At 35.3% G+C, this 16,580-nt stretch overlaps 1 protein-coding gene across 10 annotated transcripts in view; it reads left to right on the forward strand.

The window, feature by feature from the left end:
• Positions 1–16,580, forward strand: part of LARP4B (La ribonucleoprotein 4B) — a 141,032-nt gene that overhangs the window by 65,524 nt on the left and 58,928 nt on the right. For all 10 annotated transcript variants that reach the window (XR_011168054.1, XM_069086547.1, XM_069086550.1 and 7 more), the window contains 2 exons: positions 9,114–9,261; positions 9,515–9,667. Coding sequence is in view for 9 of the 10 variants with exons in the window: in XM_069086547.1 (XP_068942648.1) it covers positions 9,114–9,261; positions 9,515–9,667 (301 nt within the window). In the remaining variant the exon portion in view is untranslated. The remainder of the gene's footprint in view (positions 1–9,113; positions 9,262–9,514; positions 9,668–16,580) is intronic.

The raw sequence follows: 16,580 nt of genomic DNA on the forward strand, positions 1-16,580 counted from the left end.
AAGGGAACAAAAGATGGAGATTGGATGTTTTGTAGGGGGTACAGTAAACAGACCAATTTTATTATAGAGTGTATTAAAAGATGTTATTGTGATATCTGCTACAATAGGGATTCTCAACCATTTTGGTTTCATGAACTCCTTTGTCAGACTGGTGAAGCTTCTCAGACCTTTCTCAGAATAAAGTTTTTAAAAGCATAAGAAAATCCATAGGATTACAAAGTAAACTAATTATATTGAAATGTAATTATCAAAATATTAGAAATCCACATTCATAGGTCTACGCTTAAGAGCCTGTGGTAGAGAAGTATCATTGGAAGTAGATTTTGAAGGTCTTTGAATGTTAAATGGGATTTTTTTGTTTTGTTCAAGAAACACTGAAGCTTTTTGAGCAGGAGTGATGTAGTCAAACATCTGCTTTGGGAGAGGACCCCAAACATCTTAGGGGTCAAAAAAGAAACCAAGTTTGAACAGAAGTCTGGTGAGGTTACTGGCATGCCACAGAACTGCAAGCAAAATAATCCTTTCTTTTCTCCACTTGTGTTTCCTTTGAGCAGTTTGTGGAAGGGCTCGAAAGTGTAGTAGGAAAAGCATTGCTTGCCTTGTTGTCAGGAGACTTGTATTCACCTGTGTGACCTTTTGCCAGTCACTTGGCTTCTTTGGGTGTCAGTTTCCTCATCTTTAAAATGTAGAACTAGACATGTTCATTCTTTGACAAAGGAATTTCTCAGATGTAAGATCTAAACAGACTTAATACTGAATTGAATCTAATTAAAGAAATTATTTCTTAATATTTCAAACCCTATCCAAAACTACTACCCACTCATCTTCACCTTCTGTAGTTGGTGGAAGCCAAATATAGAATAAGCTTTTAATTATCATTCCCTTGTTCCTTGGGCTCTCCAGATAATGAAAAGTTGATAAAAAGTCAATTAGATGACAATAGAATAGCTAGAAAATTTCAGTACCACCAGTTTTTAAGTATTCAAGCCACAAACTTTTGAAAGAATTTAAAAGGCAGATTTTCTAGAATTAGGCTACTATCAGAAAAATGGCATAATTGAACAAATAGCTTTCTTGTTATTGATAGAAAATTTTTGCTCTATATTTTTTGTAGATAGTAACTGGGAATTCTCATTAGGGAACTAATTTCGATTTCCCTTGAAGTCCTATGATTGCTGATAGAAATAGGGAGGTTGTTTAGTGGGTCACATGCCAGTTTTATGGGACAGCATTCTTGCAGTGTTTTTCCTTGACCTTGAGGCAGTACTGCTGACTGTACTCTTATTTCCAGGGGGACTCCCTAAGTACACATGACAGTGGCAACTCCAAACTTTATGTAAATCAGTCTTCTTAACTTGGGATTTATACACCCCAGGGGGATTGTGGATAGATTTCAAGGAGTCCATGAACTTCAATGGGAAAAATTTTTCATTTTTTATTTCAATATAATTGGTTCCCTTTGTAATCTATGTAGTTAATTTTATGCATTTAAAAGCATTATTATGATAAGGTGATCATAGGCCTCACCATCCTGTCATAGCGTTCCATGACACAGAAGAAATTAAGAACCCTTGATTTAAATATATACATTAATCTGATATCTAGAATGGGTAGAGAGTATATTTAGGGTATATATTTGAGGGTATAAGAATCTAATATAGAACCCATTAGACTGTAAGCTTCTGTAAGGCAGAAGCTATCTTTTTTTCATATTTTTATTTTGAACATACACATTTAAATCGCTATAGATAACTGATAAAGGAGTCGAAAACATAACTTTCGTTTCTTTAATACATGACTTTATAACATACAACGAAACTAAATATTCAAAACTTCACTAATTTAAAAATTCTTTTTTCCTTTCTTTTTTTTTTTTTTTAAACTGAACTTCTTTATAATGGCAGTGTTGTTAGTCAGCTCGCATTTATTAAGCACTTACTTTGTGCTAGACCCTGCAATATAAGCACTGGGAAACAAAGACAAAAAAAGGTCTCTGCTTTCAAGGAGCTCAGTCTAATGGGGAGACATCATGTAAATAGCTGTGTACAAACAAATAATTTTTAATTCCACTACTTAATGAACTCTAGTGTCTTCCTCTAGGATAAAATTTAAACTTTTTTGCTGTTAGAATTCTTTACAAGTCTGGACTCAACATATTTTCCAACCTAATTGGACAATACTGCCATTCCCCTGATCTGTGGGCTAGTCAAATAGCCTTCTCTCTATTTCTTTCCTTTAAGAAACAGCTCAGTTGCTCTTTCTTGCAGGAAGGCTTTCCTAATCTGCTCAACTACTAAATAAATGAGTTTCTTCCCAAACAGTTTTATACATATTTGTATTTACTTCACATATTTATTTATAATATGTACTTCATATATTTGTATGTATGTAATTCATATCTTAAACTGTAGAATATATACTCTTTAAAAGAAAAGATTGTTTCCTTCTTTTTACCTGAATTCCCAGTGCCTAGAACATTATTAGTATTTATTAAATTCTTGTTGGATTATTAGCGATTTGAAAGTGTAGTCTTACTTCATTTTATTCCAATACTTGGTTTTATTGGCTGTCTGTAAAAGATACCTCCCAAATATCTGTGTCTCTAAGTAACTTATATTCTAAAATGAGAAGGCAGCACAGAAAGTTGATCTGGAATGTGGCATGGTTTGAAACTGGTTTCTGGCAAGGGAGATGAAGATTGGCTCCAGGCAAGTCTCAAGAGTCTTAAATTTGAAGGACTAAGTGGGGTTATGATGGATGAAGTGAAGGTACCATGATTTGGAGCTTGTGGCTAGGAACCTGGTCTCTTAAATTTTTCTGTCTGACGGGTTTTTCATCAGTTCTTTTCCCAGGAGCTATGTTTTTTATTCAGCATTGTTTTCTGATTTTTGCTTATCTAATCTGTTTCAGTGAATTAGCTTTAAAAAAATTTTAAAGTCATAAATAGTTTTGCTAGTATAAACTTTATTTGATGTAGTTTTAAAAGGTGGTAGTGCTAGGTCTCATACTTGTCCTTGAAAGAGTGACACAGTATGCCTACACAAGCTCTCATGTAAGAGATTATCCAAAGAAAGACAGAGAAAAAAGAGAAAAGTAGTTGCTACTTTCTTGCTCCGTAGTACTGAAGTAATGAGGTTCAAGGGCACCCTAAAAATGTTGGGGTGCGATGTTTGTCTCATCAGTGGCAGCTGTTTGTTAATCTGACAACACCTGAGGGTTCTGTTGTTTTCTTAAAATGGGCAGTATCCAAGATGTAACAGAGAATATCTAAAGATTTATCAAAACAGACTTCTCCTGAATGCTGGTAGGAGAAAAAATGATACTTCCTAAAAGAAGCTTAAAAAGTATTGACAGTGATTATGAAGTCTTGGGAAAGAAATTGAAGATCATAGGGTCACAGGTTCTCTTTCTCCTCACTTCTGCATACTGAAGACAAATTGCAGAAGAGAAAAATAAATGTGGGAAAAAACAGCAGATTAGGAAAATGGGAGGTAAAAGGTTAACAGATTCATAACCATAGATGAAGTACATAAAGCTAATAAAGATTAGTAAGAATATTTCCCAGATACATTGGAAATCTAATCAAGGATACTTAAAAGGGCAGCCAGGTGGCACAGTGAGTAAGACAGTTGGCCCCAGAGTCGGGAGACCTGGGATTGAATCTGGGCTCAGATACTTAGCACCACACCCAGAAATAACTGGCCAGGTAACCTTGAGCAAGTTAGTTAACCCCAATTGCTTTTAAAAAAGGAGGGGGGGGATACTTGAAGAACTAAAAGGATGGGGTAGCAAAAAGACTGCCTGTATATATTCCACATGTTAAGACACAAAGAAGGAAAAAGAATATAGTGACTAGACAGTGATAGATTCACAGGAGAAAAGTCCCAAGAAAGGAGACAGTAGTAAAACTAATGATTTCAAGTTTCTTTTCACAAATAACCAGAAGTTCCCCCTAAAGCAAGAGGAACTAGTGTTTCAAACCTTCTGAGGAAAAATTTGACTTAAAAGTATCACTGAGACTTAGTGATTGGAACTTATGACTAGTAGGTAGTAGGTAAAGGGATGGGGTGGAGTGTAGCACTAATTTTTTTTTCTTTTTGGAGGGGGGAAGTCAGGGCAACTGGGGTTAAGTGACTGAGGGCAGATTTGAACTCAGGTCCTCCTGACTCCAGGCCCAGTGCTCTATTCACTGGGCCACCTAGCCTCCCCAGTAGCACTTTTTTTTTGGTAGCACTGATTTATAAGGAAATTCAGGAATCAGAAGGGATGAGGCATCATGGAGAATACTTGAATAATGGTCAGAGGAGGGAGATGTAAAAGTAGTTTTGTCATTCAAGTGTACTACAAATCACCTGGCCAAAAAAGGGAGGAAATAGATAAGAAATGTGGGGAACACATCCCAAGACTGGTGCAGAGCCATGAAATAGAAGTGATGGAGAACTTTTTTCATCTAGACATGTAGGTACTGCTTTCACCCTCCTTCTCCCTCTCTCCTTTTACCCCTTTTGGCTCTTCCCCTGTATGCCAAAAGCAGAGTAGCTGATAACTTAGTGATTTACTTTAGTAATTATTTTTTCTTTTAAAAGATGAAGAGATGATTAAAGGGAAATTCTTTTCTGGATTTGATTCTCACCAACATGGAGAAGTTGGTTGCTAGGACTGATATAATGGAAACCTTGACTTAATGATAGAGGAGAAATCTGGGCATAGACTAATATGCACCCTAAACTTTGGAAATGGACATGTCTAAAAGATCAGAGGAAAGATAAATATGATACTGTAGGATAAAATGATTCAGGGAACATTAACCTGCAAGACGTACTAAGTCGTTCCAATGAAGAGGAGATTGATAATTTCAGAAGAGATGAATGTGGTGGATAGGGACCTCACTAATCAATCTAGATTTTAAAAAGAAATTTATAGATGGAAGCAAGGCCAGGTAATAAGAGAAGAGTGGCATGGTCCTTTACTGATATTGAGAGGAATGCTGAAGGTTAGAATGAGCCAAGGCTGGTGAGGGGAAAGCAGAACGGCCTATATATAATTAGAAATGACAAAACAAAAATTACTGACATAGTTGATAACCCCAAGATACATAAGATAAAAAAGTAAAAGTGGTAGCAGAATTTTTAGTTGACTTGTGATGAAATCAGGTCACATAGCCAAATGAATTCTATCCTTGGATCCTGAAAGAAGTGGCAAATGCTGTTGCTGAGCCCCTCACTGTCTGTGATATTTGAAAGATCATAGAGAAAACAAGAAGTACCACAAAATTAGAGAAGCTTTCCCAATTTTTTTTAAAAAGGGAAAGCAAAATTGGCACATTAAAGTGCTTCAAAGACCTTGACTTCAATCCTTGGATAAATTCTAAAATGAATCTCTAAAAAGAGTTGGTAAATATGTAAGTTAATAGATAAAGGACAAATGTTATAATAGAGTTTAACTTGGATTTTAGCAAAGTTTTTGATAAAGTATCTCATCACAGTATTCTTATGAAGAAGAAATTTGTGAATTAGACAATAATACAGTCAAATGAATGTATAACTGATGACATAACCAGGCTAGTTATTAATGATTTCGTGTCAACCTGTTATTGCCCTCTCTTCTTGCATCTCTGCTTGGCCCTGTGTTGTTTAACATTTTTATCACTGATTTGGATAACATCATACATGTTGTAAATTATTAGATTTGCAGATGATAGAACACTAAGAGAAATCATGAACACATTGGATGTTATGTGTTATTTGGAATAATGGATATTATTCATTAACCAAAAGAATCTTGATAATTTAATGTAATGGACTAAATCTAATAAGACAAAATTCAGTATTGGTAAATATAAATTCTTGCATTTGAGTACCAAAAAACAACTTTAGAAATAAAAAAATTTAGGAGATATTGATAACAAGAGTTCTGAAAGATATATTAATGAACTTCAAACTCAGTATGAACCAGCATTGTGAAGTGACTGCCCAAAAAGCTACTGTGACCTTAGGCTGCTCCAAGAAGAGTAACTTCAGGTAATAAAAAGGTCACGCCACTTCATCTGGACTATTGTACTTTATTTTAGACACCATGGTTTAAGAAATGACCTTGGAGAGCAACCAGATTGGTGAACAGTTTTGAGTCCATGTCTTAAAAAAAATCATATGACGAAAATGGAAATGTTTAGTTTGGAGATGAAAAACAACATGATTTGATTGTGTTTTTTGGTACAGTCATTTCAAGTTGTGTCTGACTCATCATGGCTGGCCCCATTTTGGATTTTCTTTTTGCAAAGATACTGGAATTCCTTCTCTAGCTCATTTTACAGATGAGGAAACTGAGACAAACAGGTGTAAGTGACTTGCTCGGAATCATGCAGCTAGTTGGTTTAGTGTCTAAGGCCAGACCTGAACTCAGGTCTTCCTGACTCCAGGCCTAGTGCTTTATCCACAGAGTCACCTAGCTGCCTATAGAAGACATAGTAGCTGTAGTCAAGTGTTTGGAGAATTGTCATGGAAGAGAGGTGAGACTTGTTTTTGTTTGACTACAGAAGACAGAACCAGAAGTAATGGGAAGTGACACAGAAGCGAATTTAGGTTCATTGTCAGGAAAATTTTTTCTAAAATTAGAGTTGTTTGAAATTGGAATAAAAGGTAAGGTATTATCTCTTCCTTGGAGTTCTTAAAGCAAAGATTGGACAGCTACTTGTCTGCCTTACTATATGGTGATTTCTTTCATCTATGAATTGGCCTAGATGACAACTCTGCTATGCCTTCCAACACTCAAGTTCTGTGATTCTATGATTACTACATCTATTTGAGTTTTTTTTACCTTTTGTTTTCCCAAATGATTTGTAGTTTGATTAGAACATTGTTAAACCTGTGGGTCAATAAAAAAGCCATAGGGGACACTTTAAAAATACATCTCTAGGATGAGGGTTTTTACCTGGAATCCTAGGATCAAGTATAGAAGATCTGTGAACTTAGATGGGGAAAAAATTATATATTTAATATAATGAACCCCTGACTGAAATTTAGCATTTTGTTCTATTATGAAGGAAACAAACCATATAGTAGTATATGATTATATATTATAATATTATATTATTATTATATATATAATATGATATAAATAACATTCTATATTAACAGTACCTGCAACTTTTTCATTAAGAGAGATCATTGTAATTTCCGTATTGCATTACATACAGTCGCTGTAGATAATCTTGAAATATTGTTTATACTCATCACTGTAGTTATTTCTCTTAGCTTTCTATCATCTGCAAATCTGATGATTACAACATGTATGATTTTATCCAAATCACTGATTAAAATGTTAAATAACACAGAGCCAAGCAGAGAGGGAAGCAGCAGGTTGACATGAAATCACTAATAACTGGCCTGGTTATGCCATCAGTTATACATCCATTTGATTGTATTATTATCTATTATTATGCTCGTTACTATAGTCATTAGACCTTTCTTTAGATTGAATATGACCACAGAAGGGCCTCAAAGAATTCTAAAAAATACTTTTTGACCCATCAGCAAATCGCAGTCAGCATAATTTTTAGTACTGAATGGATTTTTTATTCTTTGAAAATTTCTTATCTATAATGATAATATTTGTAAAACTTTTAAACTTCAAAATGCTTTGTAAATGCCAGGTAATAATAATAGTATTAGTAGCAATAGCAGCAGTAATAATTTAGTAACAGCAGTAAAAAATGAATAATCAAGATCTTTAACTGGAGAATTCCATTCCTTGTTTGTTTTGGATATGGAATGGTGGGTTTGAACCACACAAGACAAAGATATGAGGAGGTCTGAGTTTATAGTCCTAATTCTGAGAGGAATTTATTAGGCAACTTTGTGAAAGGCACATTGTCCTGTGCGTCAGTTTTTTAGCATGTCAGCCAGATACAATATATTCACTAGTCTAATCATAGAGATGACAGTGAAGTGATAGAGAAAAAGTGCTGTGAAAAATATAAAGCAACCTGGCCTATATTCAAGTGCATGCCACCCACCATGATGGGGGGGGGGGGGAAGGGGGAGAAAATTTGAAGCTCAAGGGACTGTGGAATTCAATGTTGTAAACTAAAAGTAGATAAATCAATTTAGAAAAATATAAAGCAACATACAAATTAGAAGTAGTACTATAACAGTTGTACATTGTGGTAAGTGCTGGGTTTTGAAAGTGTTGCAAGATAATATAATTGGGAGGCCTCTTTTCCTCAAATAGAAAAATTATAAAATGATGTGACTAAGACCAGAAAAGTTCAAAAAAGTTCTACAGTTTAAGTATATCTCATTTTTTAAAATGTATAGTTGACCTTAAATTTAAAAGTTTAACTCATTTTCATAAAACATCTTATGGAAAGTTAACTGTGACTTGTAGATGTTAATGACTCTTAAATGTTGGATAAATCATTTTCCTTTCTCAGTGTTTTGTTTTTGTTTTGTTACCTAATCTTTCTGAAGGACAAAGTTATTTTCATAGTATTTTTGACTACAAAATTTTTGAAGATCTGTATCATTTCATTTATACAAGCCAGTATTTTTAAAATTTAGCTATTGTAATTAACACAATACCAAAATAATATTTCATACCAGAAGGCCTTTGTTAAAATGTATGTCTGGCCTAGGAACTAGAAGACAGCAACTTGTGAGGTTAATGAGAAAATTAGAGCTCTAGGCCTGAGTTTTTCTTCTCTCCAAAACTCAGTTATTGGTTCTTTTATAACATATCTGCTTATTAAGGAGATGAGTGAACACTGAATTGTTTTATATGTTGTAGCTAAAATAACTGTCAGTGATTTACCAAAGGAATCTATAGGAAAGCCGAGTAGATTTGGTCACTGAAACAAATCTCCACTGAGGTTGTATGGAATGAATTAGATGGATGTAATTACCTCTCTCTCTCAGTCTTTCTCTCTCCTTCTCTCTCTCTCCCTCTCCTCCCTCTCTCTCTCTCCCTCCCTCCCTCCTTCCCTCTCTTCTCTCTTCTACTCTTCCTACCCCCCCACCATTAATTTCTTACTGCAGATTCATTTTTACTTAATCTTAAAAGTGAAATCCATATACTGTTTTACTATGTTAAAAATATTTCATAAAATCCCATTTTAGGAACCAGCCAAGGTTTCAGAGTTAAACCCTAATGCAAAAGTATGGGGGAATCATATGTTACACTTGGAGGCAAGTGGTACCACTGATGGAAATGTGAGCAAAGCCTGGGAAGAAATAGCAGACCACCCTCCAGATGCCTGCAAAGAAGGTATGCTTGAAATTTGAAACCTCTTCTAGCTTAGGTAATTATTTAAATTACATTTTTGTTTCACAATTACATTATTGTTTTCTACATAGAGACTATTAGTTTATCAAATACAAAGATTACTTTTATCAATTTTTAGTAATTTACACACTGAGAACTTACATTAAAGTCTTTTTAACAAAAATAAGCCTAAAGAAACTTTTTTTTGAGAGGATTTTTCTCCTTTTCCCTTTTGGGTTACAATTTCCAATTGCAGGATTGGATGCCAGCAGTAATGGCGACGCATCATATACTAATGCAGTGTTAGCAGACCTGCAAGAGCCAGTTTCATTATCAGACCAGACAGAAATGAACACTTTGGTACTGGACCATACAGAATATGAGTCTATACCTGAAAACCCCCAGACAGGTAAGAGTGATGTATTTGATATATAAGATGTTTTCATAGATAAATTATGACACACTAATCTACTAAATTTTGGAGGGAGGGCAGAGGGGGTTACCCTGCAGTGTGGCAGCCACCAATAGACTGAAAATCAGCAGGCTTGTCATCTAGTACTGGTTTGGTTATTAATTTGCTTTGACAAATTGTCCAAGCTGCTCCTTCGTTTTCCCAAACTACTAATTTGAGATGTAGACTAATTGGTCTCTAAGGCCCCTTTTCCAACTCTAACATTTTATGATTTACTTAATAACATTTGATTATATTTTGATGTGATTCCTCCATAAATATATTTTTCAGTTTTACCAGCTATAGTGAAAAACCATTGTAACAATATACTTATTTTGTCAATATTCAGTATTTGAGGATTTCCTACATGTAGAACACTATACTGGAAGGTGCTTTCGTAGACTATGAGAAAAAAGGTTTTTGCACATACATGTGAAAGGTGAGATAACAGAATTTAGAATTAAGTGTTAAATTTAAGGTGTTCGTGATCTCATTGATAAGGTTTCTCCCTCCAGTTGTGCAAATTAAAACTCATCTGTGTCTTTTCATTCAGTACATTTCTTGTCTATCCTCTCATATACCTAATTCTGGAGGTGTTGTACTGTATACCTTAAGTTCCATCGACAACACTGTAGACCTTAGACTAATTATCTGTTGTTATTCCTTGTTGTTTTAACTGACCTTCCTCTTTTTACATTCATTTGCTTTTATGTGATGTCTTGCATCCAAGTCACTGTTGGTAGTATGTTACAACATAGTAACATCCACCATTCATCTTTACATTGCCTTTTGTGTAATCTTCAGTTTCGTTGTGAAATTGTACTGTTCTGTGATCCTTAACCTTGTCATCAGCAGAAAAATACTAAGTATCCATGGTTTTATTATCCTAGAGAACTTTCAGTATGGGAACCCTCTCCATCAACACAGATCGAAACCTGTCTACCTGTGACTTAGAGAATTGCCTGAGGTATTTTAAGAGATTAAGTGACCTGTTCACAATTACAGAACTAGAAACTGAACTGAGTCTTCCCTGACAGTAAGCTGCATGGCTTTTGTGTTCTTTATAAAAGAGGAAGAGGCTAGGAAGTTCAAGTTGTAGCAGTGTGGGGAAGAGAGAAATATTTAGTAAGCTTTTGATTTGCATGAAGGAAGCAAGGAAAAATTAGTCTAGGGAGTAGATAGGGGTCAAATTTTGGAAGACCTTGAGTGCCAGGCAATGGCATTTGTATTTATCACATAGCTAATAGAGAATCATTGGAAGTGGGAAGGACAGTAAAAATTCTGTTTCATCTTGTTTTAGCAAAAGAGCACCAGAATGGAAATCAGAAGATCTAAGTTTTGGTCCTGATTGTGCTATCTGCTAACTTTATCTGTGATAAATTGCTAAACCTCTTCTTGAACGTATTTCCATATCTGGAAAATGAGAATAATGATGCTTTGCTTGCCTATTTCTTAGGATTACCATAAAGAAAAAGAAAAATTCTTTGTAAACCTTAAAGTGCTTCATGAAGAAGAGCTATTAATTTTAGTAAGTTAAATCTGGTAGTATTATAAGATAGACTGGAATAGCATTGAGAGAAAACCTAGGCAAGGAATTGAACAAATTATGAGGAGTTACCACAAATGTGAAATTGTAAGAGTTAGAATTAGGATGATGGCAATAGGAATGGTAAAAGGTTACTGAGAATTGTCAGAATTTGGTGACTTATTTGCATCATATATGCAAGTTCTTTAGATCATTCTTAGGGGAAATTACTTACATAGTTTCATTTTGTTGTAATAGGGAAAAAAAATACATTTTCCAGGATAGTTAGTTCCATATCATAGTTGTGTGGTATTTTTGGGGGGGGAGGGGTGCGGGGGGTCTATTTGGAAGGGGGAAGGCAGGGCAGTTGGGGTTAAGTACCTTACCCAACGTCACACAGCTAGTAAGTGTTAAGTTTCTGAGGGCAGATTTTGAACTCAGTTCTTCCTGACTCCAGGGTTGGTGCTCTATTCACTGTGCCACCTAGCTGCCCCTCCATATCCCAGCTATAATAGTGATTCTTCCAAGATGGGAGTTATCAAGATAGTGGTTTTTCTCAGATATTAGGGTGTTTTGTTTTTAAGCTGAAGACTTAAATCGAGTTCAACACTTACATTTTATAGGTGAGGAATCTGAGGTCCAAGAAGAATAAAGTAACTTGGCCAAAAAATAACTTTATGTTTCAGCTGGACTTATTTAATAAAGATGTTGAATTAGAATTTTATATAACCAATTAGATACAATGTGTCTTTTTGTAAAATTAAGTGAGGAAATACAATGAGATTTCCAGATATCACTGTCATAGTAAACCTGATTCAAATTAATCAGCCTCTTTTTAAAGCACATACTATTTATGAGGCAGTGTCCTGGGCTCTGGGGACACAGAAATGAAATTAGCCCTGACTTGTTTTAGTCTTGCTTGTTGCTGGCACTTGAAAACATTGGTAACTTGACTGACCTTACTCTCCTCATACTCTGGTCCAGTCAATTGAACTTTCTTATTGCTCTTCATAGAGAACGTTTTGCTTCTCTGCCTCTTAGAATTCCAGGTTAACTTCAAAAGCTATTTAACTTTCTCTTCACTCACATCTACTACCCTAATTCAGGCCTTCATCACTTCTCTTAGGGGCTATAGTAATTGCTTTCTCATTGATCTGTTTTTCACTTTCCTCTTGCTTTTCACATAATCATAGCAGTATTTCTAACACACAGGTCTAACTGTGTCTAAGCCTGTTCAAGAAGCTTCAGGCTCCCTGTTGCCTCAGGCACAAAATACAAAAACTCTTTTTGGTGTTTAAGATCTTTTATATTTGTAGTGCTACTTTGATAGAAAAGTGAATTCTAAATTCTAGATAGTTGATTTACAAAAAATTCTCAAATTTTACTCATTTGTAATTTTTTGACTGCTGCCTATACTATAGTTTTAGGACCCTGTACAAGGGGTATTTTTTTTTTCCCCTTCAACAGAATTTTTATTTTTTAGTTTTATTTTAAAATTTCTGAACTTAAATGCCAAGAAGAGGATATTTCAGTGTACGTAATAGAAGACAAAAAGAGGATTCCATATAAAACCATGACTCTTCTTCATTCAACATTGTTGTTTTCCTTTTTTAAAAAAAAATACTTTATTTTTCAACATTAACTTTCATAATTTTGAGTTTTTAATTTTTTCTCCCTTCCCTCCTTTTCTTCCTGCCTCCCCAAGATGGTGTGCAATCTGATATAGGCTCTACATAAATATTCATATTAAACATTTTCACATTAATCATGTTCTAAAGAAGCATTAGAACCAGTGAGGGGGAACCATGAGAAAAAAACAGCAACAGCAAAAGAACAAATAGTATGCTTCGATTTACGTTCAGACCCTATAGTTGTTTTCTCTGGATGTGGATAGCTACCTCTGTTTATTCTATTCTCTCGCTACTTTCACCCTGTCCTCCCTCAAGTGTTTTGCTTCTAATTATCCCTTCCCCCAATTTGCCCTCCCCCCCTTCTCTTATCCCCTTCTGTTTAACTATAGGGTAAGATAGATTTCTATACCCATTACCTGTGTATCTTATTTTCCACTTACATGAAAAAATAGTTTTTAACATTTGTTTTTAAAACTTTGAGTTTCCTTCCTCCCTCCCCACCCACCCTCATTGAGAAGGCAAGCAATTCATATAGACTATACATATGTAGTTGTGCAAAACACCTCCATAAAATAATCATGAAGACTATATTTTCCTCCATCCTATCCCTTCCCCTGTTTATTTTTCTTTACTTTCTCCTTGTTGCTCCTCAAAAGTGTTTGCTTCGGGTGGCTAGGTGAGTAAAGCGCTGGCCCAGGAGTCAGGAGGACCTGAGTTCATTTCCGGTCTCAGACACTTAATACAAAAAAATGAGCCGTGTAGCCTTGGGCAAGTTACTTAACTCCAATTGCTCTCCAAAAAAAAAAAGTGTTTGCTTCTGGTTACCACTTCCCCCAATTTGCCCTCCTTCTATCACCACCCCCACCACACCACACATCTCCTTTATGCCCTTCCCCCTTACTTTTTCTGTAGCATAAGATAGATTTCCATACCCAGTTGAGTGTTTGTTATTCCCTCCTTAAGCCATTCCAATAAGAGTAAAGTTCACTCATTACCTCTCACCAGCCGCCTCTTCCATCGTAAAAGCTTTTCCTTGCCTCTTTGATGTGAGATAATTTACCCCATTCTACCTCTCCTTTTCTCTTTGTCCCAGTGTATTCCTCTCCCACCCCTTAATTTTATTTTTTCTATATCATCCCTTCATATTTAACTCACCCTGTGCCCTCTGTCTATATATATTCCCTGCAACTACCCTGTCATCTTTCCATGTAAAAATGTAAGCATTTCAACTTTAATAAGTTCCTTATGATTTTTCTTTCCTTTTTACTTTTTCATGCTTCTCTTGAGTCTTATATTTGAAAGTCATTTTTTCTATTTAGCTCTGTTTTTTTCTCAATAATGCATTAAATTCCTCTACATCATCAAATGTCCATTTTTTTCTCCTCATTGATTATACTCAGTTTTGCTGGGTAGATGCTTCTTGGTTTTAACCCTAGCTCCTTTGACCTCTGAAATATTAAAAGAAGGTTTTAAATTAATATAAGGACTTCCTTGCAACATAGTTAGACTACTCAAATTTTCCAATGTAGGTGCCAAGTGCAGTATTACAGAAATTTTCCAAGGTATTAGCTTCATTAATTAAGGAATTCACACATCACCACATTTACCTGCTCTGTAGTCACAGTTGCCCACAAAATAGGTGGTGTGTTTTGGGGGGCGGGGGTACATTTTTTGGAGGACAGGATTTTTTTCCTTACCTTTTGTTGGAAATTTTTGTATTTGCAATTTCTCAGTTTTATAGTAGTAAGCTACTTTCAAAACATACGGTTCTGTGATTTTGATTTTTATTAATAAAGTTCCTATTGATGGCTAGCTCCATTTTAGTTTATGTGGTGAAGAGTGGCATAAGAAGAATCAAAAGAGCAGACCAGGGGACAGAAGACTTGATTGGCCTAAGGAGTAGCATAAAAATAATCATGGCCGAGTAAAGACACTGGATACTCTTCTCACCTACTTAAACTTTGCCTAGGCCCAGTCCAAAATGTAAATCTTAGCAGTCTTTTTTTTTTTTTAATTAATTTGTTTGTTTACTTTTAGTTTACAGGATTCAGTTCCACAATTCCTTGAGTTTCACATTTTGTCCCTCTCCCTCCCCTTTCCCCCATAGTGGCATATAGTCAAGTATAGGATCTGTAAATACTTTCACATTATACATTAGTCAGGTTATAAAGATGGATTGTATCAGATGGAATGAAAAATGGTAAAGAGGACATAAAATCAAACAAGAAAAGGAAAAAGATCATGTATTTTGCTTCCATCTAGATTATAAACTCAGTTCTTTCTAGTTCTTTCTCTGGATGCACACATTTCTCTCCATCATGAGTCTTTTGGGATTGACTTATATCACTGCATTGCTGAGAAGAGTCCAGTTTATCAAAATTGGTCATCACACATAACATTGTGTCTATAATTGTGTACAGATTTCTTCTGGTTCTACTCTTCTCACTTAGCATCAGTTTGTATAAGCCTCTCCAGGTAGATATGAAGACCATCTGCTCCTCGTTTCTTATAGCAAAATAGTATTCTATAGCATGTATATACCACAGCTTGTTCAGCCATTCCCCAATTGATGGGCACCCCCCCCAATTTCCAATTCTTTGCCACCACAAAAAGAGCTGCTATAAACATTTTTGTATAGATAGGTCTTCCTCCCACTTCTATGATCTCTTTGGGATATAAGCCTAGGAGTGGTATTGCTGGGTCAAAGGATATGAAAGTATTTATAGCCCTTTGGGCATAATTCCAGATTGCTCTCCAGAAAGGCTGGATCAGTTTACAACTCCACCAGCAATGCATTAGTGTTCCAATTTGCCCATAGCCTCTCCAGCATTTGTCATTTTCCTGTTTTGTCATCTTAGCCAATCTGACTGGTGAGATGTGGTACCTCAGGGTTGTTTTGATGTGCATTTCTCTAATCAATAGTGAATTAGAGCATTTCTTCATGTGCTTATAGATATCTTTAATTTCTTTCTCAGAAAACTTCCTGTTCATATCCTTTGACCATTCATCAATTGGGGAATGACTTGTATTCTTATAAGTTTGACTCAGTTCTCTGTATATTTTAGAAATGAGTCTTTTGTCAGAGACATAGGTTGTAAAGATTCTTTCCCAATTTCCCACCTCCCTCTTAATCTTGGTTACATTGGCTTTGTTTGTACAGAAGCTTTTCAATTTCATGTAGTCAAAATTATCCATTTTACATTTTATAATGTTCTCTAATTCTTGTTTAGTCATAAAGTCTTTCCCTCTCCACAAATCTGACATGTAAACTATTCCTTGTTTTCTGAGACTTCTTACAGTATCAACCTTTATACCTAGATCATGCACCCATTTAGACTTGATTTTGGTAATCTTAGCAGTTAAATTGTATGTGTGCAAAAAAAGGAAAATCCAAGTAAATTCTAACAAAATAGAAGAGTGACAAGGGTTATCTAAGGTCAGTCCTCCAATCCTGTGTTACTTCAAAATAGCAAAACAAGTTAAAAACAAGAAGAAAAGAATGTCTTAAAAGATACTTAAAAGGTATTTAGTCCCTAAATAAGAAAAGCAGCAGAGGATGATGCTAATATACCTGTGCTCTTCTTTGCACTTCCTTGGCCAGGCTCCACTGAACAATGTCATCTAAACTGGTGTTATCATCTCTGCAGTAGACCCCACCAGCAAGTCTTAGCAGTCACTTCATCTTTGCATCAAAGTCTTCTCTTCTTCGTCCCTC

Source organism: Petaurus breviceps, unplaced genomic scaffold (genome assembly GCF_028583685.1).
Source record: "Petaurus breviceps papuanus isolate PSGF00001 unplaced genomic scaffold, PetGlider_PUasm1.0 178, whole genome shotgun sequence".
NCBI lineage: Eukaryota > Metazoa > Chordata > Mammalia > Diprotodontia > Petauridae > Petaurus > Petaurus breviceps.